General features: G+C 36.9%; 1 protein-coding gene across 3 annotated transcripts in view; it reads right to left on the minus strand.

Annotated features, from left to right (window-relative positions):
• Positions 1-25,308, minus strand: part of RB195_012054 (uncharacterized protein) — a gene marked incomplete at both ends in the record, with an annotated part of 91,703 nt that overhangs the window by 16,718 nt on the left and 49,677 nt on the right. For all 3 annotated transcript variants that reach the window (XM_064193733.1, XM_064193732.1, XM_064193731.1), the window contains 6 exons: positions 12,207-12,291; positions 14,700-14,845; positions 14,913-15,041; positions 15,123-15,245; positions 15,314-15,434; positions 15,548-15,659. In XM_064193733.1, the coding sequence (XP_064051314.1) occupies positions 12,207-12,291; positions 14,700-14,845; positions 14,913-15,041; positions 15,123-15,245; positions 15,314-15,434; positions 15,548-15,659 (716 nt within the window). The remainder of the gene's footprint in view (positions 1-12,206; positions 12,292-14,699; positions 14,846-14,912; positions 15,042-15,122; positions 15,246-15,313; positions 15,435-15,547; positions 15,660-25,308) is intronic.

Genomic DNA, 25,308 nt, shown 5'->3' on the forward strand with positions numbered 1-25,308 from the left:
TAAGAGAGAAATACAGGTTCACTCTCTACAAATATTTAGTAAGTATTTATACCTGGAATTCTTGCAAAAGACTCTTTTTAAATATATTTTTGAAAAATCACATTTATCCAAGATAAATAAACAAATAAGTCAATAAATAACAACATTATTATTATGTGTTATTATTATTACCAAGTTATTACTATGAAATCATGTCATATAGTTTAAAGCCTTAAATTTTTAATTCCTTAAAAATTTCTGATTACGAAAACAGTAAACTATATAAACTAACTATTTCATTTACTTCATTTAGAGTAATTTTTACAGAATAAAAACCCTTTTACAAAATTTTGCAGCTTTGCAAAATTGTAGCTTCACAAGTCCATATAAGGAGCCTGAAAATTGCTGATAAGAGCTCGGATGCTGTGTCAATATCACTTTTGGAAGTAGCTACTTACTGAGCTCATGTCCTATTTTAGTAAATTGTGTGCTAAAAGAAAATTAATCCAGAATAGCTGAGGAAGAGAAGAAATGAGCAAAAGAACTTGGTAATGTGATTTTTCTCTATGAATTTCAATTTGATTCCACCCAACACTTCATGAAATGTTCACTGGAAAGGGAAGTATCTGGAAGAAACTATTCAAAAAGATACTACTCATTCAGATCAATCAATAAGATCACTTACATGGATAGAAACTGGGTTCTTCTTTCGTTGGAGGAAAAGGGATTTAACAAAAGCCAACAGACTTCTGTACGAGGAATTTCTAGTATCCTAGGAGTGCACCTAAATGGAGCCGGAGTAGCATTCACCGCTATTAGCGGCATAAAAACCCCCCAAGTGAAGTTGAAATCGCAAAGAGTCGATGGGAGCTGGGGGCTGGATACCAGAGGGATGGTAAATCCTAATCCAGTTACAGCACTAAAAATCCTTCACCAAAACAGGTCAGCCTTTTCCTCAACGATTTCGCCACCATCGTCCGTCATTTTCGGTGAAGTGGTGGGTGTAAATGTTGTGGCGATGTCCACGAAAAACTGTTCCAAAGTGAATCAGCAAAGAGCGGTCCGACTGGAACAGTTAAAATGGAGATTTCAGGGTGACCATATGTGAATTGCAATAGGAAAGATTGTAATGGATCATTGTTACTGTAATTCAATCGCAACTATTCCAGTTATTCAAAAATTCAAGTCGAATTGAAGAGAGAAAAGGACAAAAAATGATTAGAATTTGTACTGGGCACCAGGATTAGAGATCCACGAAGATTTGTTCGGGGATAATCGTCTCCTAATTTCAAAGAATGAAAATTTGTCAAGTTTGCGTTATTTTTCCCGATCTTTCAAACATTTGAATATTCAAAAAGTAACTATTGAGTAAGTCAGCAGAAAAAAAAACGAAACTAGTAGAAAACGTGATGAATAAGAAACTCATACAGCGAGAAATGGATCCGCTCCTTTTTTCGAAAGAAAAAAAGGAGAAAAAAACGAAAGTCAAATAACAGTACCGTGTCACGCGTGGTATTGGAAAAATGTTTCGAGCATTTTTTAAAGAATAGAAAACCGAATTCATAAAGTACGTTTCCAATTGTATTTTTTTTTGGAATCTTAAATAGATAAAAGAATAAGAAAAAGCCAACAGTCAACTACACTCACATAACTGAGCAGCGACTAAAAAAAGTTTATGTAAAGAGTAACTACCTTTAAGAATAAGGGAACGCAGTAAATCCAGGATTCAGATCCATCCAATCCTCGCAATTACCGTAAATCCTTCCTAGCAAGTACAGTAAATTCTTACTAACATTCATACAAAGTCTGTTAACCCCTTTCAAAAATCCTAAAAAATCTCAAAATGTCAAAAATCAATACTATGCAGTATCTCTGCGACTAAACTGCAATATTTTAGCCTCGATTAAATTTTTCACTAAATAACATACAAGAGTTTCCGCCAAGCAGATCTTGTAACTATGGAAATCTTAAAAATATTTACGAGAACCAGACAACACAAACTTAAATGAAGTAAAATTCGCTTTAATTCTAAGTCGTAAGTCTCTAAGCATCCAGCGAAAAAAAATAAACTCTTTTTTTTTAAGTAAACTACGAAAAAAAAAACTGAAATAATCGCAATTTCATGTGAAAATCATGCAAAAAAGTACGTTCAGGTGAGAAAAGCCGTACTCGAATCTGTGAAGCTGTCCGAGTTCCGCAGTTTAATGAAACGTGCCAAAAAATAATCGTAATTTGAATAGCAAAGTCTGCAATACGGTGACACAGCGGAAAAAAAAAACCAAAATAATTGCAACTTGCGCGGTAAAGTCAGTAATTTTATTAGCTATATTAGCATTTAGCTTTTAGCATTTTTTTCAGCTATATTAGTATATTGGCTCATCGTATAAATAGTACATTTATTAAAAGAACAATTTTATTTCTAGAAATTAATATCAGAGGATTTTTTTTGTCAAAAATAACATCCGCCTGTTTATTTGTGATGCGTTTTCCAACTTTTTTTGGGACGGATTCTTCTTCTATTTAAGGATTTTGAAAATCGAAAATAAATAAGTTGTAATTATATAAGATAGTGAGGTAATGCAAGATAATGTAAATAATAATAAGCTGTAATATGATAAATAAGGAATTAAGTCAGGAAGAAATTAAATGCAATCAGAAAACCTTGAAATATGAGGGAAGAGCTATGCATTGAATGGGTTAGCAGCGAATTCCAATAGTTTTATTCAAAATTTATTTAAGGTCAGGATTAATGCTGTGTCACGATCCTACACCTCATCCCAGCACAAAGACAACTACTAGGATAAAGGGGGACATGGGTAGAGGGCATCGATTTCGAGTGAGAGAGAGTTCTGCTGTTGCCCGGATGGCTGGCTGGCTGGCTGGCTCGACTCGACTCGGCTCGGCTCGCGCTAACGCCGACGAGGGGGATAAATAAACCACGGCCGCGACATGATGAAGGAAATTCTAAACAAGATACGGAGGAATGGGATGTCGTACGCCGTGTCGTCGTCAATGCTGGACAACAACGATGCTACTCATTGACGGGCGCGGAGGCGACGGACAACTCGGTCGGTCGGTCGGTCGACCAATGAGCACACTAGTGACGCAGCTGAAGCTCGTCCGTCCGTCATCATAGTGGAGACAATAAAATAAACAATTCGACCAGAAGTAAGGATCAAATGGACATTTCTGGATTAAATACATATCCACCCACTTTGTCCGTCATCGCATATATACATACATCTGTTACACGCGCGTGTGAATGTAATGGAATCATACGCTCTAAGCCAACCGGTCGGTACACCTCCGCCGACCGACCGACCAGCAGCCAGGCAGCTAGTCCTGGACCCCCTCGCACGACGTACTAGTACGTATGTATCGTACGCACTGTATCGGTGGAGAACATAGGTGAACAATGCGGCGGCGGTGGCGGCGGTGGTGGAGGCGGTGATGGTGGCAGCAATTTGAGCTGCACGCGAATCTGGAAATCTATGTTCCTGCGTGGCGCGCAACACCGCAGCTAGTTTGTTACGCGGAAAAACACAGCAATCTGGGAAAGGTTCTATGTTCCGAACATGAACGTCACGAAAAAAAAACAGGGAATGGTGTCATGTTTTTAGCTGAAAATGTGGTGTGGTAAGAGATGTAGTTGATGTCCGAACGATCGTAGTAGAGAACAGGGAACTTGTCCATAATCGATGCTAGGATCTTCTACAAGCACTCATCATCTGAGGAAGAATTAATTTTTTCGTTTTCTTCATTGTTTTTTTTTTCTTTACTTTTTTTTTGTTCTCGGCATAAGAGAGGTGGAAGCGATCCACTCTTGCTAATTTATGTATAATTTTATATTATTCATATTCTAGTATGGAACCGTCCTGATAGGGGTGCCGAAAAAAATTTACAAAAATTTCTATCCAGGCCTTTTCCCTCACCCCAACCCTACATGACCTCTGTCTATGACTTCTCACCAAAAAAATTCGCTAATATGAGATTTTTTCGTTGAAATTCCACCCTCCAGAAATATTACCGGATATCGACCAGCAATAACCAGAACCGTATGTACATTTAGGTGCTTCCTTAAACAATTCTCTAGCGCTAACTACACAAATTTTCCATCTATCCTATGTTCGCCTTCCTAACAATTCCGGACACTTTTTTTCTTTACGAGCAGGTTCGATATTTTACATTATTTTGCTGCAATACATAGCTGCTTCGTCTGAATCCAATGCAGAATCAAAAGGAAAAATAGGATCCGATAAAAAAAAAGAAAAAAATCGGTTGAAAATGATCCAATCGAGTAAAGTGAAGGTTGGAATATAGAAAAAGTATGATTTGAAAGAAAAAAAAAGATGAATTCTAGGAAAAATCCCACTATTGGTCTTATCGTTGAAAAATTCAAAACGAAGTAAAATTCAATCAAAAAAGATGAAATCTTACAATAGCCTCCTGAAGTTATCCTTCAATTTTCTTTTCATATTCATACTTCTTTTTCTTTTCCTTCCATAATCTACCAGTAAATTTTTTCTGAGTAAAACTTCCAGTGAAAAAATATTTGTTGGTATTATTCGAGCTTTTCTTTGAACTGCTTGAAGGCAAAGATTCTATGTTGAAAAAGCTGTTTTCTTATGTTTATCTATCCACAATTTTTCTCCAAAATTTCCTCTAACATGAGTTTTTTTTTTAAATTTTTTTTCTTTTTTTTCTAACGGTATCTCAAAGTTGCATGCACAAATCCCTTTAAAGCAAAAAAAAGGAGCTCCCTCTTGAGGAGGTGTGCGAATTTGTAGTCGGAGCACTAAAACGACAATTATTTCATATTGTGGTATGGCACAAATTTTTGTAGATATACCGTAAACAGTTTTTTTCTCTCTGTCAGAAAAAGTCAGCGATACGATATTTCACAAGCTAGTCACTATTATCAACATCATTTTTCTAGGTCATAGCAATTTTCTCGTCAAAATAAATTTTTCAAACGGAGGTGAAAGTTGTCACCAGTAGCGAGTATCGTTGTGTAAAACAAATGTCATTTTAAAATAAACCAGGAAAAGATACGAGATTTTTTGTGTTAGGACGAGTTATCTCACTACGTTTTCATCAACGAGTGACTGTATGAAATTCATCGCAGCGATCATATTTTGCAGCCGTGTTAACTCGTCCAAAGAATCTTTTAAAAAAATAATTTGGAATTTTGTAGCGAAAAATTCGGAAGACATCCCAGACTGATTTCATTTTGGCATCAGCTGGTAGAAGGATTAGGGCTGAATACCAGAAAATTAAGATTCCAGAAAAAAAGACCCCTCACATCCTGAAAGTGTGCTGTCGTTGGACTCGCCAGACCATTTTCTCTAGCGCGAGAGAAAAAAAAATGCACGTTGACACGAATGTTGTTAAGTTTCGTGGTAGAAAAACACAGCAGTTGTCGAAGGTAGGAGTGAAAATCCAATCCGGGAGCCGGCGGGGGAAAAAAAAAGAAACTCGCAGTGGCACACTCACTCAGTACATCCGAGAAATTCCAACAACGAATGTGGTTCGCGATCGATCCACGGCTGAAGTTAAGCGGATCCATGGCGATGAAAAACTGCGACGAAAAGTTTCGAGGCGCATTTCTACGACAGCAAGTGCATGAGAACGATTCAGTCTTGGATTCCCCGAGTTTCTTCCTCATATAGGTCTTATATACTCCTGGGGCGGAAAAGATCAAAGGGATCACTAATCCTTGTTCGTTCATCAGTGATTAGTATTCTTGGATTTGCACATTCCGACTAACCGTGGGTGAATGGATGAGGGCATCCATTCACCCACGTGCTATCATTGCAGGACAATACAATACCCGTGCATAGAAATATTCCAGAAATAGCTTCTTTTGCAGATAAAGCAGTTATAAGAAATTTCTTTGCAATGGAACATGCATAGAGGAATTAATTTAAAGGGCAACGATATGTGTTCCCGCACAGAACGAAAAAAAAAAACCTGATCGTATTGGACTCAGCTCATTTTAGTCGAGAACTCACTCGACCTCATTTTCAAGAGATTCAATGCGTTTTGTCAAGAATTCGGCCGAAAATGGTAGATATGGAAAAGGTTTTGCACGAAAAATACACATTTACCGCACATAGAAATGAAAACGATACGGTTGGGTCCTGTAAAGAAAGTCAATTTAATTCTAGAGTGTGTATAACATTATGAAAGACAAAAAAAAAGGTTATTGATGAAAATAGGGAACTCAGCCGTAGTAGTTGATTACTTTAAAGGTTTCCACTGCATGTAAACGATTCAAGGAGTATGAATATTCGAATATGAATATTCATAAAAATTTTCCGCTAAAGTTGTATGTGTGTGTGTCCCTGCAACAGGAAAATAAAGGCTGACGAATCTCACATAACAATGACATATAAAAGGACTTTTTTCCCCGGATCTACGGAATAATCGTTGATCGTTGACGTACGACCGAGATCCAGAGGCAATCGTAAGACGGAGTTGATCTACTCCCGATAAGGATCTATTCAGGATAGTTTCAATTTATGAGATAACAAAAAAAATACTTCTTGAATCTTCCAAAAAAAAACAAGGGATACAGTGCTGATTGATCATTTTGGCTTTCGAGTTTCGAAAATCCTAAGGTAGAATACGTTGGTTTCCAGAAGAAAAAATTCCCTAGTGATTTCCCAGAAAATCCTTTAGTTTCTCTTGAAAATCTTCATTAATTGCATATATATCGAACCGTAAGTTTAACCGCATACGACAAACGGGTTACATCCTTTAATTTGTCTTAGAAAAAACAATAAATACGCAGTGTATAAGTGTATAAACTGAGCGCATCATTGATTAGCCTTGGGTCAGCGCATTAACAATGGGTCGCAATTTGTCCTGTTAGCGAGTAATTCCACTTATTCATTGCAGTGCTACAGTAACTGTATATATATTCACGAAGCAGAGGCAGAAGGATAGTGTGCTTAACGAGAATTTCTCGGCTATATTGGGTTTATCGAGAATTTAGGATTTTCATCGCTAACGAGTTGAGGACAACTCGTCCGCGCATAACTTTTCTCAATTCTCTTTTTGCAGGAAGAAAAAACAAGAACTTCTCGTGATAGGTGGGAAAATATCCATAAAATCATGATCGAATTCATTCAAATTCATTTCTAGTTTCCATAAAGGATTCTTTTCAATTCTCTTTCCAACGAAAAAAAAAGACAAATTTTCAAAGAAAAATGATTCAAGTGAACCCGATCAACTCATTTTATACTTTAAAATATCTGGTTTAACGTTGAAAATTAGTTAACGGAACGCGTTCGCAGCACGGTAATCCCTATAAAACCGCTAAACTAATCCAGAACGGGACGGGAAACGCTCCCGCCGGCGCATACATCATCAGCGGTAAATGATAATGTGGCAGCTGGACGTGCTGGACACAATTGCGTGGACATTTCAATCTCATATAAATCCAATGATCTTCTCTCGGATGTTCTCAAATTTGTGGATGATGATGAATTAAACGGTGGTGTATGATTGCACATGCAGAAAATGCACTGGAAGAGAGCAGGAAGTGATAAAATATCCGAGCTGCCGGAATGTAATACATTTAGGCGCACGGCGGGCATGACGAGAACGATGAAAGCGGGAGAGAGGCGCGATGAGAGATCACCACAATCGCCAGCAGCGCACATCTACGACGCTGACCACACGCTGCACACCGACAGACAAACAGACGAACCGAGAAATCTACGTAACGACGCTTTCGGATACCTTAAATGGGCATGTCGTGTGGATATGATCCATGGAGAAAGCGGAGGCGAGCAGGCAGAATTAAGCGAGTCGAATCGATACGCGGCCGGCGGCGGTGGCGGCGGCCGTCGCTCTGCTGCTGCTGTCGCTGCTGCCACCGCTGCCGTCGTCGTCGTCGTCGACGACGACGACGACGACGTTGAGAGCCGAGCCTCACTCGATTGCTGGCCATTGTTCCTCATAGTGTCCACATATATACATAGAAAGCCCATCCATCGACATGCGGACACATAGATATCCGGGCGGAACAACTTCGAGCGTTATGAACGACAGCAGCGAACGTTGCTAGGATGAAACAATACCGCCTATGGAAGGGAATACTAAAGAGTAATGAGTGACCCATGCGGCCATAGATTTTTCCCAGGATTTCCTATGGATCCGATAGGAAAGATGAAAATGTCGGAGAATTCATCACAATTCATTACAAATCCAGAAAATTCCTGTACAACAGATCAAAGAAGATAAACGGAGCTATTTTCTATATCGAGTAAGAGGAGGAACTCGTGGCCCCATTTCTACGCCTGTTCATTTGTAGGATGGTCCAATTAAGAGATTGGTGGGTCATTTGACTCAACAAGTCAAGAAAGACAGTTTCGGAAAAAAGTGAAATACTCTATGATTTTCTTCTAGGATAAAGATAAAAAAGTCACTGGCGTAGGGGGATGCGCCAACGCGTTTTACTGGAATTCATAATCGTTGAGGTTTTTGGACGCGTATTGGCCCATACAATGACTTGCAGGGGCCAGCCGATGATCAAGTCAGTGTTTTTGTCCTCCCAGACAAGTCTGGTACCAATTTATCGACCCCGAAGGGATGGGAGGCTTGGTTTGCACAAGGGCTGTTTCGAACCCTCGACCGTGTGGCTACAAAGGACCTCTAACCGACTGTGCCACACCCGCCCCATAATTTTTTTAAGTGATAAGAACTCATTAACTCCTTAAATACTGAAAGATTGCTTGAAAAGGAAAATATGAGGTTTTTTTTCAGGAAAAAGTTCAAGAAAATTTCTGCCAATAAGTGCGACCAACTTACAGCTTGCAACCACAGCGAGACCACAGAAAAATTTCTAAAAGGTGAGAAAAATCACAAAAATCAGGGAATTTCTGTCATGGGGAAAGAAAACAATCAGAGGAAAAATTCTTTCTCAAAAAGATTCTAACAGATGATAATAATATTCATTTAAGGACCTTAAAAATCCATTAGAAACGTAGAAAAAAAGGTCGAAAAAAAAACAAGAAGAGGAAAAGGTTATAGAACTCAAAACAAAAACTGAAACTGTTCTTGCATTCTTTTTTTCTTCTAAGGGTTGGATTAAGAAAATTGCGCTGGATTTTTTTTTCGTTTTGCACAGCTAGAAAGGCTATAAAATAATTGTGCAGAAAGAATTACTTTTCTATTTTTTTTAATTGTTCAAAAAAAGCTACTTTTCACAAACTGCTTTGAAGCAAATGTAAGGAATAAATCCAGAAAAAAAAATCGTCCAAATCCTGGCATAGAAATAGAATTCAGTATTCCTTTTTTAAAGAAAAAAAAATGACTTGTGGAACTCTCGTATTTTGTGCAGGAAATCCATCTCGTAGAAATTTTCCGTAAATTTCTAACATCCACAGCTTTTCCTATTCTAGCATGATTCTTCAATAGGAATTTGCATGTCTATACGTATATATGTATCGTGGGTATCGCTCGGGTCATGCGGGTAACCTCATTAGGGCGGAGCGTTGAGGGGGGAGGAACTCTCCCCTCCGGTCACGCCCCACAGTGTGTGTGTGCAGAAAAGCGAGGAGAGGAGGAGGATGCGTAGCAGGCGGCGAGTAAATCAAGTGAGTAGCGGAAATTAAGGCTCGCTCCTCGTTAGTCTTGTCATCCTCCTCGTTTCTTCGTAGACGATTTTCGTTCGACAAACATTCGTCTACGACGATGACGACGACGACGGGAAATTTTGGTTCAGGATCATTTTCACGACGTAAGCATGGCTTGTACGATTCTCCTGGCGAATACAATCTACTAGAAGAAGAACTACTGGAAGAACGAAGCGCGGAATGAAAGGACGACAATGTTGATGAGGAGGACGACGAGGAGGAGAAAGAGGAGAAGGAGAAGGAGAAAGAGGAGAAGGAGGATTAGGAGGAGGAGGAGGAGGAAGACAAAATAACACGCAATCATCAGTCAGTCTGCGGCAATTATATTAGGACTGCTGAGGAGGCAGCAATGTCGGCCGGCCGCCTGCAGGCCAGCCGGGCAGCCGAGCACCCATCCGCCGCCGCTGTCGCCTCGGGTCTCCGAATCTCTATTTCCTAAACGAAGAAGGAATCGTCCGCTAGCCTCACTGCAGGGCAACTCCTCAAATAAGTCAATTCCCGGGTTTCGAATCAATCCACAGAGAAAATTTATCCCGAGCACTAGCAATTCTCCCGCACATATCGATCGAAAGTACAAGGATGTGGTGGAGTATCATTAAAGTACACAGCAATAAAAAAAACATATAAGTTGCATATTTCTTCAACATTCCTTCGCATCCAACCACAGAATCCACAGAAATTTCTAGAATTCTCAAAGAATTTCCTGGACTGAAAGTACAATACAGATGGTGAGTCTGCTTAGGCAAATGATCCTCTCAGCCCTGTGGATTAAGATGAACGTCGGATATAAGTAAGCGAACCATTTGACAATAACACTGCACTAAAATCGTGAGCAGATGTTGGTTCGGTGGAGAAAAAAAAACAGAAAGTGCTTAGAAGTGGGCCAGAGTTTATTCTCCAGGAATTTTCTTCAGCATGTGGATGAGAAACGGGGGTCGGGAAACAAAATTTTGGAGAATTGGAACAATTTTCGTGGAAATAAAAAGGTGCGGTCAAATCCATTCCTAAACGTCAATGATAAAATAATAAGAAACACAATTAATGATAATTTTAAAAAAATATCGTTAGCTAGAGAGCTTATGAATGTTAGGTATAGAAATCACGACCTACAGAATTGTGGTCCAAATTTTTCGGGAGCAAAATGACTTCAAAAACATTTCTATGGATCAAAATTAGAACAACTTTGAAGAGGATGAGATAATTTTAAAAATCTTCATAATTGAAAAATCAAATCAAGGAGTCAGTGTTATAAAACAGTTAAAATTCACAAAATTAAAAAAAAAAACAAAATTTTTCATACACTAAACAATAGAGGAAATCAAGCAAAAATACTGTAGAAATAGGAATTTTTAAGGATTCTTGCTTGTTTTGCTGCATTACGGTTCTTTCTGTTTCCATTTGTTTCCAGTTAATTTTAAATAGTTTTTAATTTAATTTGATTTTTCTATTATTTATCTTTTAATTTTTTAAATAATAATTTTACAACAACATGAACTCGGACACAACCGAAACGGAATGTTAAAGGACACGGAAACTGTAACTGCCGTGGATTACGATGGCTGCAGTTAATGAATCTGGTTAGGATTCTTTTCTTTTTGGAGAATTTTTCGCTTAATCCAACAAAAATTGTTTTATATGAAAAAAATCGAGGATAATAAAGAAATATATTGATATTGATACGCTATATTATCATATGTACATAAAATTACTACAAAAATTATGACTAAATCATCCAGGAATTATTTAATTTTTACCTCATTTCAGTACTTCTAAAATAAACTATACTATAAAATATTTTTTTCTGAGCTGCTTAATAAACTATCTATTTTGTCATTCTCGCTGGCTTTTTCAGAACGTTTCAGGAGGATTCTAACCAATTTGTGGTCAGGAAAAATCTTTTCACAATTTGCAGAAGAACGTTGAGTGCTTCAGTGAAAATGAATTAAAATCAAAAGGAAAAGCTAGGTGTAGAAATTCCTACGAATAAAATTTCCTACGGCTAACATGTCTAAATAGCCATATTCATGAAAATAAAGGAAAAAAGTTAGGATATGAACGTAAGAGAACGAATCTGGACATCTAAAAGGCTAATGGAAGCAAGGAAGCGTGTTCCAACAGCGAATAAACATTGTTTCCTGCACTTGCTCTAGGAGAAAAAAAAATTGGAAGAGAAGAGAAGGAGGAAAAAAGTAAAGGAATGACTTGAAAAGGAATGTGGGCCGCGCTGAAAATATTTCTGCAAAAATTTTAATAATTGACGCCGATTCGCTTTTATAGCGAATGAAGAACGCATGTAAATTTCAAGGAAAGCAACTAAAATGAAATGAGTGAAAAGGAAGAGGAGGAATGAGGAAATGAGAAAAAAAAGATCGTATATGGATCGAGGGATGGCAGGATACAGTTTGCCCAGCTTTTCATACTTCACATACATATTGATTGCCTAAGGAGTTCATAAGACTCCATTACTATTTCCAGAAAGAAAAGGTGGAATAGACATCGGGACGGCGAGATATTCCGAAAAAAACTGTCGAAGAAAAATTATGAAGAAAAAAAAATCGAAAAGAAAAAAATACATGAACGAACCGAACAAGAGCTGTGCAATTGTGGTGACATCGTACCTTCGGCACATGATTGTAATGTGGCAATCCATGATAGCATGTCAGCTTCGCTGAAAATCGATAAATCGATAAGGGAACGAAGTTGAAGGCTACTATTGGTCAGCATAATGCAAATTTTCTTTCTTAAATTTTTTACTCTTTTCAAAATTCCTTAGCACATTTCGCAAAGGATGTTTGAGGAAAAAAAACACAAAATAGAACTTAGGTGTAATTAGGTATTTTGAGTATGTCCCTAAAAGAAGAATTTTCTAGGCCGAGAAATGTAGGGAAATTCCCCATCTCTTTAGAAAAACGATAAACTCCGGATGGAACATTAATTTTTGAATCTTCAATTTCTTTTTAATTTTCTACTTCAACGTCTGCTTCATTTGTTTCCCCTCGATTGGAGCCATCAAATCCAGCCATGACGCGACCGTAACGCTTCCCGAGCACTCCCTTACAGTGGTGGTCAGATAACGGGGGAGTATAAACTACAAAGTTGTGGGAAAAGTTTTTTTTTTTAATTTACTCAATAAGAAGGCTGCAAAAGACTCTATAAACCTAAACCCTATAGGGTGTCATGGTGGATAATTATTTATCATATTATGGTAATAAGGCTATATTATTATATTATGCTTGTAATGAGAATGTTTGTTTTGTATTTTTTGTTTACAAACTCTTTCATGTTTTTGAAAAACAACAGCCAAATTTGCCCCGACGACCGTGTGCGTCTGTGGTATCCATGACTGATACCCTCCACCCCTCCGCGAATTCCATCGAACGCGTGTCGCGGTCGTCCAGGTGGACATAGGTACCATGAGTGACTGTAACTGTATTGTTTCTTGAATAAGACTTGAAACATTTCCGTAACTTTCTGATGTTGTTTTTTTTTTCAAATTATTATGCTCCATATAAACGTCTCCGAACAACAAACAAATAAACAAAAGCTGGTAAAAAAAGCAACTCAGTCCTAACCAAGGACGCAGTCAGAGTTAAGGAGAGTTCGATTAATCTGAATCTCTCCGCATAGAAATGTGCTAATCTCTCGGTTGATCGCAAATTCAGTCTTTATTTATTTATTTATTTGTTTATTTGGTACGCTCAACCGCGTGCCAAATTACAGGAAAAAAGCGAAAAAAAGGTGCATAAAAGAAGACAAGCAAGAAAACCAAGGTTAGTTCCAATGTACGATTCCGTTTTGTAAAGCTTTTAATTATGATCCGATTAGATTTTTTGAAGAAATTTGGGTGTTTATGATATTCTGTATGTTGTTATTTGTTTATTTGTAAGAGTTTTGCATTCAAAGCATGAGGAAACCAGATGTTCATTGGCATCCACCCACATCAAACAGCAAAATGCTCTCATTTTTCGTGGTCTTATCCTCGAAATTTCTTCGGGACCTATTCTGGATACTCCATATCTATCGCTATTTTCCTCGCAATGTCTCATTTTGAGAAGGGCGCGGCGATCGCGACGTGGTCGACACTTGAAATGTCGATTACTCGGTAATTGTTGCCGATGAGGTGAAGAGCGGTGGTGGGCGGTTGAGGAGGTGCGAGCGCTTTCATCGAGGACCCCAGCTGAGCGCACAGCGATGAAAGAGCGATGAATGAGCGGGGTCTAACCGTAGGTAATTAGTTCGTAAATTCACAACACGTAGACAACAGGTGACCTTCAACATCGCATCGTCGACACACCGCCATCGTTGACAAGAAGAAGGAGATCAATGACAACTCGGACAGGAAGTCGAGCGGTGCGGGAGCGACCAGAGGGACCAAGGAAAGAAAACAAGGCAGCGGATGCTGATACCGTGCCTTAGGAGATGAGGAAATAGAAATTTCTTATGGAAAGATCCATAAGAAATCCACAAGAATCCAAAAGAAAATGTGGAGTCTTTGCTTTTGTGCTGTGGATGGAAAAAGAAACTTACAATTTCAAGGGAAGACATTAGAAATACTTGCAAAGAAATGGTAAGATTCTTCGAGACACATTTATTTTTATTTTTATTTTTATTTTTATTTTTTTACATTTGACTGATACAATTAAGGGACCGAATGAAACATTTGAAAAAAAAATTGTGGAAAAATAAATTATAGAAAGGTGTGGAACTACACTTATTTTAACACCCTGGTTCTTCTTTTAACATTTACTTCAAAAAAGGTTACTTTTATTTATATTACTTCAACCTGCTTAAAGAGATGCTTTTTTTCCAATAAGATTACAATCAAATCGAAAATTTTCTATTGATGGGACCCTTATATTGAGTACTTTTGGTTGAACATTTCGCGGCAGGACCCAATCCCCGCCCATTGATCCCGATGTGGTAGGCGGAGCAAGTTGCAAAATTGCGCGCAGTTAACGATCCTCGCGTATAAGGTGAAATACGAGACAAGAGTGAGTTGTTTCAGTACCATTAACACATTGTAGGATTTTACTACTCATTTATTTAGAAAAATCAATAAAATCAATAGCCACCCACCTATCCAATTCGAACAGATGTTCAGTTCTTGTTTGTGTCACCAAACGAATCACGTGCTTTGTACGGCTCATCGCCAACCATTCATAGGCGATATCGATAATCGATGAATGTACATCCACTCGGGCACATGGAGGCAAATGAATTAACTAGAAAAAAAAGCAATGAAAACATGTGTTGGTCCTGGAGCGAAAAAAATTGTAGGTTCTGTCGCACTTTTTCGCCAGTATTCTCCGCAGTCGTCGAACGAGGTTCATTTGGACATAGATAGAGGCTTTGGTCAAACAGTACCGCATAGCATTCTTCCCAATGTCGTCGTTTACCGGTCTTGCCCAAGGCAAGTTCCTGAAAACTCGTACCAAATTTATCCCAATTTACTGTCAGCGAGAGCTAGGACCTTCTTAACACACACACACGCACACTAACCTGATGGCGTACCCATCCTTGTCGTACGAGTTTACTTGCTCGTAGTACCGTATCCGGCAGTGGAGTACGTGATGTGGGAAGCGAGGTACGCGATCGTTTCGCTCGTAGTTTCACTGGTGAATTCTGAAAAATGTGTACGTGGTGGCAGGGTTACGGTATTCTTTCTAGGATCAAACTATAGTGAAACATACCTGATGGCTAAATAATGAGATAAATTTTTGCATTCGATGTCCATGCGTATTATGTTGCGCTTGGTTGTTGGTACGAGATGTCCTATCGATTGAGGACAATGATCCGAGCGAGGACAACTCTCTGAACAGAACTTATGCTAAGTAAGTTCGGATGACAACAAAAAAGACGGCATATGTGCTGTGCTGAAGCTGAAAATGACAAACGCGATCGATATTCGTACGAGAAACCGATACCTGCTGTCATCATGACTGAATGACATCGGATGCTCCGTTTCCGGTAAACTGGTGGACGTGGCCAGCACGTAAGATTTCGGTCGAGCTCGTCTCATTTTATTTTGCGCTGAGACTGAAAATTATACGGATTCAGATGTGCGGATGAGAATTATTTAACATCGCAAAACTACAAATATTGTATATTTCAAAAACGAAGAGAATTTGTGATGAAAACTTGATGAAGTTCAGGGAAATCCAGCGCCGATCCAAACGATACGAGAGAAACCTCAAGATTTTATTTGAAAAAAAGTGCCGAGAAATTAATGTGGTCAATTAAGCAGAACAGCTGCAATCGATCAAACAGGTGAGATAAAAGTCGACTGACACAAAAACATTCCTGGTCCGTGGGTTCAACTGCAAGCCCCGCCCATAGTCGTCGTTAGATATTTCAACCGCTACAGATGTGATTGCTACAGAAATCTACTACTACTCAAGGATATTTCTCCATGAAAAAAACAAGAATAAATGCCCGGTAGTCATGGACCATTGCAATATGCAACGATCCATAAGTTTTATGCACTAGTCAGCTGTCAGCCAAACACTTAGCACCTCGTTTTTTTTCGTTTTTCTCACAAAATTGATCGAATATGCAACGCATCTGTTAGGTGCATGGAAAAAAGCAACACGTAAGTCTATTTGGATAGACTGAGAGAAATCAAAATGTTTAAAGATTAATAATTACCATAATAATTATTATTTATGACGTTTATAATTACTATTCTAGTGTTCTCTGCATTTTGCCACGAATAAGACTTTTTTTTTCTGGACCCTAACTTTCAGGGATCTGCTTCTGAATCTTCTGGATCACTGCAGTAGATAAATAAACTAGTAAATAAATATGAATTTTCTTTCTTTTTTGTGCTTTATTTATTTCATTCTAGATAGTACCTCAATACCGTCTAGGATCTAAGCGAGCGGATAAATCTTCTTGCTTAGCATAGAAGAAATCAAAATTTGAAAAATTGCAAGCAAATTTCCAGGAAGAATGAGATCAAAGATCAAACTACAAACAAAACTTTATGTTTATGGTCTGCATAAAAAAAGAATATTGGGTAAGTATAATAAAAATAATTAAAAAGGAAAAGAAAAAGAAAAAAGAGGTGGAAACGCTGGAGGAAATTTAAAAACAGTTCAACCCGTGAACCGTGACTAGCGGATTCGTACTCACCCTCAAGGAACGATTATCTCAGAGCCTGGTTTCCTAATTTCATGGTGATGGTAATTTCGAAAGCAATTATTTTTGTAGGAATTTTCCAAAGTTCAAATTAATCCAGAAAAAGGAAAAAAGGAATCGGTAGAGAGGTATACCTGTAAACCAATGTCTGACGGAAAATACGAGCATGTCAAACGATACGCGTCGTGTATCGCATGTATGTACATCAACGTAGCCAACGGTTCATACATACACAGGTATAATCGGGTTACGGGATGCTGTCGATACATGAGATTTGCATATGATCGTCATCGTTGTCGTCGTCGTCGCCGCCGTCGTCACTTACGGAGAACGATGCGCGATGACTAATATGGGACCCGTGCGTTGAGCTTTATTTGCATTGAAATTGTATTAAGTTGTGCGAAGAGGATCAATATTTGTTCAAATGGATTATAAAGGTGTAAAAGGTTGGGGGTGTAGCGCAGTTGGTAGGAAGGTTCAATGAGTGGGGTCCCACCCGTTTCTGCAATCTACGACCCCTTATAGTTCTGACCATCGGAAATCCATATCACGTCAGTTTCTTGGGGTGATGCCTTTAAGGAATGGGGCAGGTGTGGCACAATCGGTTAGAGGTTCCGCTTTCTGCACAATCGATCGGAGGTTCGAATCCGCCGTAGTGCTCACCAAACCCTTCATCTCTCCAGGGTCGATAAATTGGTACCGGACTTGTCTGGGAGGATAAAAACACTGACCTGACACATCGGCTAACCCCCGTAAGTCATTGTGCGGGCCAGTTACACGTTCGTAAACCTCAGGCGATTCTGGATTGAAGTGAACGTGGTGGCGCATCCCAAACAGATTGATTAATGGGAGACACTATCCTTTGTTTGTGTGAAAAAAAATGAAAAATAGGGGGGGGGGGGGGGGAAGAATCGATCTGGTTACAAAAAAAACTATAAAGCACAGAATAAAACCGAAGGTACGATTATTGTTCTTTTAATTGTTTTTTTCTTACTAAGACCATATATTATTAAGATAAATAGTTATGAATAACAAACCCGTAAATAAGAAACAAAAATCAAAAATAAAAAAATAACAAAAAAAAACAAAAACAGAAGTCAAGATTATTTACTGTTAAGAAAATGAGACAAATATATAAAAAAGTTAAATAGATAAGTAAATCTCAGAATAATGAAGTGAAATTATATTATTTATCTACGTAATAAATATCTACCTAGTATCTATGTAAATTTTTATTTTATTATACTATCAATATTAAAATTTACTCATTTATCTCGTCTATTTATGTACATACTTATTGCAGCTCTTGGATTGATCTTCAATCAATATCTGATCATCGACACAAAATAACTCCAGTGTCGGCACTTCAAAAAGGAATCTCAGGAAAAGGCTGCGCAAACTATATCTGCATAGATCCAGATCTCATATCAGCGGTGGGAAGTCATGGGGGCGGGAACAACCGCCAGCAACGTTAGCTGCGGTAGGTGAGTTCACACTTTTTATTGAGGTCACCTAATAACGTAGGGTAATCAAAGATAACAAATTAAGAAAAATCAAATAAATAAGATAAATAGTTCATCCTCATAAAACCTTTTAAAATGAAGTAATAAAAAATAAATAAATAAGGTTAAACGGGTCTAGACGAGAATAGCATTGTGACTAATGGATTTTTCCATGAAACGCCAAAAGAAAAGTAGGTTGTAACATGAGAAAAAAAGATAAGTCTTAGTTGATCGATTAATCAACTAATTAGCGCATTTTTTTTCTACAAATTTATCCACTAATTTATGGATTATTTCCTTAAAGAATATCCAGAGGAAAAAAAACCAGAGAATAGGAAGAGAAGAAGAGGTGTAAATTGAAGATAATAGATGTGCAATTTGAGGGAAATTAGGTCAGCGAACTTACAGAGACTACACATTTGTAAGTCTAATTCACTATTATTATAGTTATTATTATTATTGTTATTATTACTATTATTATTACTATTATTACTATTAATATTAACTAATACTATTATATTACTACTGTTACTATTATCATTATTATTATCGTTACTATTATTATTGTTACTATTACTATAAATAACAAAAATCCTTTAAAAAAATTGTATTAATGAATAAAATAATACCAACAACTTAATAACCCCATAATTATTTTATAATAGCAAATATAATAGCCCTTAGGCAAAAACAAAGTAGAATAACATAATACAAAAGAAAAAAACTTAAAATAAGGGTAATAATAATTCTGAAAATAGTAACAAATAACAATAATTAATTTAATTTTTACTAATTTAATTTCTAATAATGACAAGAATAATAAGTAATTAAAGTAATAGTAATTAAAACGGAAGTAATTGAAACCAGGATATTCAATTTTAAAGAAGTTTCAATTTACTCTATTTAAACCTCCGAAATTTCACCCGGACGACCTAGGAAGAGGAAAATGAATAGTTTTGTTTGCTAAAGCATGTACGTCCTTCATATTGGCAAGGTCATGTGCGGCGGAAATGAAATGAAATGGAAGAAAAAAAGAGAAAAGAAAAGGAAACGCTTCGATAGTTTTGCAAATAATTTCCAAGTTATATCACAATTTTGAAACCTTACCTACTGATCCATAACGATTGTTTTTCCGTTAAGTATATTTGTTCCTTGAAAGAAAAAAAAAACGATTTAACTTTTTTTAAATGCTCTTTCTAATGGAATTCCCTTTGCCTTAGAGTCTGCTGAGACAGAAATGTTTCTGAAATCTACGGCTGTTTTTCCGGAATCTACAACAAGAGAACTTGTAACTCGTAACTGTACTGTCACTTGTTGTAGATTCCGGAAAATCTAAAAAAAAGAGGAAAAAGCTTATTTTCTTCGTAGATTGAAGACTCCTTAAAGCTATAAGCGTTCCACAGCACTTATCTTTTCGAAATTTGCATTTTTCTTTGCAAATCTAGCTCTATGATTAGTGTAAATAATAATAATAATAATAATAATAAATAATATTCTGACCAATCACAACAGAATGAATTCAGTCAATCATGGGTGGCACGACGGACTGCAAGCGTAGCTATTTTTTTTTTAAGTTTAATTTATTCGTACAGATTTATTTGATATATTATTATCTATTATATTTGGTCGGAAAAAAAGAAACGGATAACATGGACCTTCAGGTCAACCCCCACCCTTAAACCCTCACGCTATCGCAGCACATAATTAGATCGCTAAACAGCAAAAGTTTGTCATGACTTCATTTTGAAAAAAAAGTGGAAATAAAAATAAATAAAAATTAATGAAAAATAAATGGAGAACAAGTGAAAAATATTAGAGGTGTATGGACTGAACCAGACTGTATACAATTGAACAACACACAAATGAGGTCCATGTTCTCAAGTATGCGAAAGTTCACGGACAACTCATACTCGGCCAAGGTTACATAAACAAACTATGGATTGGTCCGTAATTGAGACATACATATATCCTAGAATATGGTGCCGATAAAAATCATGGGAAAAAATACAGGGCAAGGTCTAAATTTCTTGAAATTCTAGCTAAAATTAACAATTAATGATTGACGGACGTTAGTCCGCTAAAAATTTTGGAAAATTCCAGAAAATCTTCGGCATACGGCATGGGTGGTGGAACTGAAATTACTAATAATATCCGATTGTTAATAAGCTCGGAGGATGCTGCGGATCCGCCACCTGAACTGTATGAACATCTGCGGCAGCTTACGGAGGCTTTCAGTGCTTGGCACAGCCGTCCCGTCCTCGGCAACCTTATGATTAACCTCGTTGATTATTGGGTTCATTTACCGAAGGCAGGAGAATATCGATATTAAATATTGGATTGGCTGGGCACATCACCTATCCTGTACGCTTCCGTTTACGGATTACGGATAGATTTGGACAAGGAAAATTCCAGATTGTTCACCATTTCTCTGTGAAAATCCTACATGTCTTTTTCGAAAAAAAAGGAGAAGAAAAGAAGGAGAAAAGATATTTCTTGTGATACTAATTTCTAGAAATTCCAAGACCACTAATCATCCTTTAATCAAACCAGTTTTCGACAATTTCAGTTTTCTCCGGTAAAATTCCAGACATTTTTGTCTTCCTAAAGCCTCTGATTTACGGCGGAGAAAGCAAGAGCCGGTTGTCCGCACATATTTCCTCAAAATAGGATAATTATGCTGGATGAGTGAAAAAAACACATAAAATCCCCTCAAAGCGGTGATTTCGTGAAATTACACAGAAATTACGGAGATTCCACAAGCAATAATAATAATAATAATAATTAATAATAATAACAATAATAATAGTAATAATATTAATAATGGAAATAATAACAATAGCAGTAAATAACCCCAGACAGTTTTTTGTGCCTTTATTTTGCCCCTCAGGACATTGCATTTGTACAGCTGAACTAAAACAAACAGAAAAATAATCACATAAATAAATAGGTAAACAAACAAATAAATGAGTGAATAAGGAAAAAATCTGGCTAGATGATAAGAAAATAAAATGCAGGAAAGGATGCAAATAAATGATAGTATTTAATAAAAATGTAAATGTATCCTGAATCAAATTTAAATTATTACAAAAAAAAATAAAATAAAATTGTTTATGAAATGACCTGTTTACTGTGACGCATTTCGTTTATGCCGATGCGTTCTCTCTGTACCCATAATCCATTGCTACAAATTTCCCTTCGTATAAATAAACAAGGATGAACGCTAAGGAATCAGGCAATATAAACATAGAAATGTTCAAGAGGTTATCCAGAACCTCATAGTAACCTCGTATTTAGGATTGAATAAATAAATAAACAAACAAATAAGTAAACAAATCCAAGGTAAAGTTGATCCTGAGATTTTTTCTTTGGAAAAATTAGCAATTTTGCTAAATTTTTCATGTGGGACCTAAACAAGATGACTAAAATGGAGTCACTAGAGATCTGTGAAGTAGAGGAATTCGTTAATAATTCCCATTCAGGGTAAATTCGCTGATGATTACGGTAAGGGTTAGTGTGGTTAAGGTTAGTGAATTTAATGGTGGCTATAGGAACTGGTAACAAAGGCAAGGTTTCAATTACAACAAAAATACAGTAAAATGAAGTAGTGCAATCGTTTTACTTATTCTTATAAAGTTTAGGCAGACACACACACCACATATGACCGGGTTCCAGAAAAAAAATCCCTTTCCGACTGATAACACTTATCACACACCCGAAATGAGTAATCTTATTTGTCAGAACTGTATTTCTTTGAAATCACCGCCAAAACTGGGACGAGACCGCCTCATTGAACAAGTCATCGAATGAATCATTGAGTGAGGTTCCCAGAACAAAAAAAAACAGCAATCATGGATTTATAGCTCTAAGCTAAAGTTCGATTTTCGGAAATCACGAAAAAAAAAGAACAGGATCTGTGAAAAAGGAATCGGAGGATATCCACGCCACATTCAGACGTGCGCCGAGAATTTCACAAAGTGAATCCGTGTGAAGAAATTCGACACTTTGCTCCGGTTAGCGAAAGCGAGAGGTCAACATGGAATTCTATGGAATCCATGACAACATAGTGGATCACCGAAATATCCGGGATAATAAATGGATCAGGATATAAATATTGTTTTCATCTCTTTTGTGGACCTTTAGAATACGTACATATGTGAGTAAATAAATAAATAATAAGTGAGTAAATAATTAAGGAAATATACGTAAATAAACAAATCAAAAATCGATAAATAACAAGAAATCGTTAACAAAAATATGTATTTGACTATTATTATTTGGAGGTGGTCAAAGTTTAAGAGACTCTATTTTTTATTTGCAGAAATCCTGCTTCACACATGACACAAAAATTGTTTTCTTCTCTCTTACGCACTTTTAGACTACGTACATATGCGAGTAAATAAATAAATAATAAGTGAGTAAATAAATTAGTAAGAAGTGAGTAAATAATTGATAACTGATGAGCAAATAATACACAAACGCCGATCTGGACAGATTTTTTTTTATAAAGAGGAAATATATAAAAAAAAGAAAAGAACTACATAATCTTGTTAATTCCATGATTATATTATCAAAACTTATTAAAATTATCTTGAAAATAGAAAGAAAATTCTAAAAAGTCAAAAATACAACAATATGTCACTATAAAAACTAAAGACATTAACTCACAGACACTATATAGTAACTTTAGTACCTTATACAATATTTAGGGATCCAGAGAATAAATTTCTTCTACCTCAGCGAAATAAGTGAAAATTTAAAACGAAGGCAAGAGAAAGATAACAGTAGAGAAGAACTAAAATTATAATTTCGTTTTTTTTTGTCTAAAATTACTGTAGGGAATTTTTTTGTCTGGAATTACTGTAAGGAAAGAAATCTGAGCAACAAAGAAAACTATTGTCAGACATGATTTACAGTCTCTGGATGGTCTTTTTCCGAAAAAAAAAAGAAAAATGAAGAACAAAACTAAACGCCAACGCATTCTTTAGTGAAAATGATCTCTTAGCCGCTAATGAGCACTTTTATATTAGTACATCTTGAATGCAATCAAACGGGTTTCCACGATACCGATAGAATGGGATTTAAGGGGCTGAAAATTTCTGGGAAGGAAAAAATGGAGAAAAAATTGGGGAAAAAATCACATCATTCTATCGATGTGAATATATGTAATTTAATAAATTTGCATGTGTGTCCTATTGTACACTCGAAAATTGAATGAGGTAATTGCTGATGAGGAAAGAATTGATCGAAAGCGGTTCCCGCAAAGGATCCAGAACTTAAGTTAGAAATAAGAAAAAAAGGTTTGTGGTGCATAAAAACTGAAATATGAAGACCGACAGAGGTAGGATTCAAGAAATGAGAAACGAAAAAGATCCGTATTTTATGACCGAACACGACTCCTTAAATGCGGAACTTTTAATGTGGTAATAAAAGCAATACTGGTTTGAATCTACCATCAACGGGAAGAATTTAAGGATTACTGGAATGTTTCGTTGAATGAGGTTGACGCTGTCTGTAACCACGGTACAGAGAGGGAAAAAAACGAGAATAAATGATATGTGGGCGAACAATGGCCGGCATCAGTAGGCGGAGTTTATTAAGAAAATTGAGAGGAAAAAAGGAAGGAAAAAAGTCAGAGGGAGAGAGAGAGAAAGAGACAAAGCAATTCCTTAACGACATCGTCGCCTCCGTTGTCGTTAACTATCCCAAAATTCCCTGTAATAAGCGGAGAGTCCTTAAGATTATCGATCGGTGCTTAGCTAGCGTTGTTACTCACCTACCTACCTCTACCTCTCTCTACCTTTACCTCATATTAACTTACTCAAGCGTAGCTTATCATCTCACCTCAAGCCATGCATGAGTAATTGGAGAGCACTTGCTCGCTCAGCTCAACTACCTCACCATTAACCCTCAACCCACACCTCACAATTGATTCTCGTCGTAGCTTTAGGCATAAATTGACAGCCTATTAATAGTAATCATAGTCGAGTAGAAGAGCACTGCGTTGTGATTCGGAAGAGACGCAGAGATACGAGACAAAAGGAGATTTGTTGTTGGCTCCATGCCAACCAGCAGAGGACCACGCATCGTCCTCCTTATTGGGACTACGACGAGTACAAAGCTGAGTAATCTCTCTAGGACCATTCCAGCCCTATAACGTGGACTGAAAATCGCCTTCGTCTTGTTCACTCTGTTTCCCCCCTCCCCTTTCACGCAAAAAAATTCTCCTCCCTCTACAAAAGAAAGAAAATTAGAAAAACATAACAGAAAAAAATAGAAAAATGGACGTGGTTTTCCCTCGTTCGAACGTTCGAAGATTCGTTTGAAAACGTGCCACAACAAAAAAAAATCCGAATGCGAAAAAATCCAAGAAAAGTTGAAGAGCTGAATGTCGGGCATAACGTGGTTTTGACCAATCCGTAACTAGTAGTAAACGGATTTTACTGTCAGCAAAATCAAGCAATTTTTTAGCCGAAAAAATTTCCTTATTCCAAAAAATTTGTGCATGAAAGCAATGATGGAATAAATGTAGTAGGTGTCATTCTAATTTCAACCTTTTTTTTTGCCAGAAAAGAAAATCTGAGCAATTCATAATTTGCACGACATCAAAAATGATTTATTTCTTTATCCTCCGAACAAAATGTTTTTTTTTCTTCAAAACAAACTCGTTTTATTGGTTTTATTCCCCTGAAAATTAAAGAATTCCAAACTTTTGAATAGAAATTCAAATTCTCCTTACAATGCTCCAGAAGACAATCGAGATTTCCTCATCCTCCGACAAAATGTTTTTTTTTCTTCAAAACAAACTCATTTTATTGGTTTTATTCCCTTGAAAATCAGTGGATTTCAAACTCCAGAAGACAATCGCGATAATTATGTCGTCCAGAACATATGTACACACCACAACGAGATTCCTACCATATAACCTAATCAATATTAGGAGAAGACGTCGGCATCGTCCTTTCTTAATTCTTAACAATATGAGACCATCATATTGGTCCGAATAATTAAATCGTGTGTCCGTTCCGGACGCCGCCCTGCGTATGCTG

Source organism: Necator americanus, chromosome III (genome assembly GCF_031761385.1).
Source record: "Necator americanus strain Aroian chromosome III, whole genome shotgun sequence".
Lineage (NCBI taxonomy): Eukaryota > Metazoa > Nematoda > Chromadorea > Rhabditida > Ancylostomatidae > Necator > Necator americanus.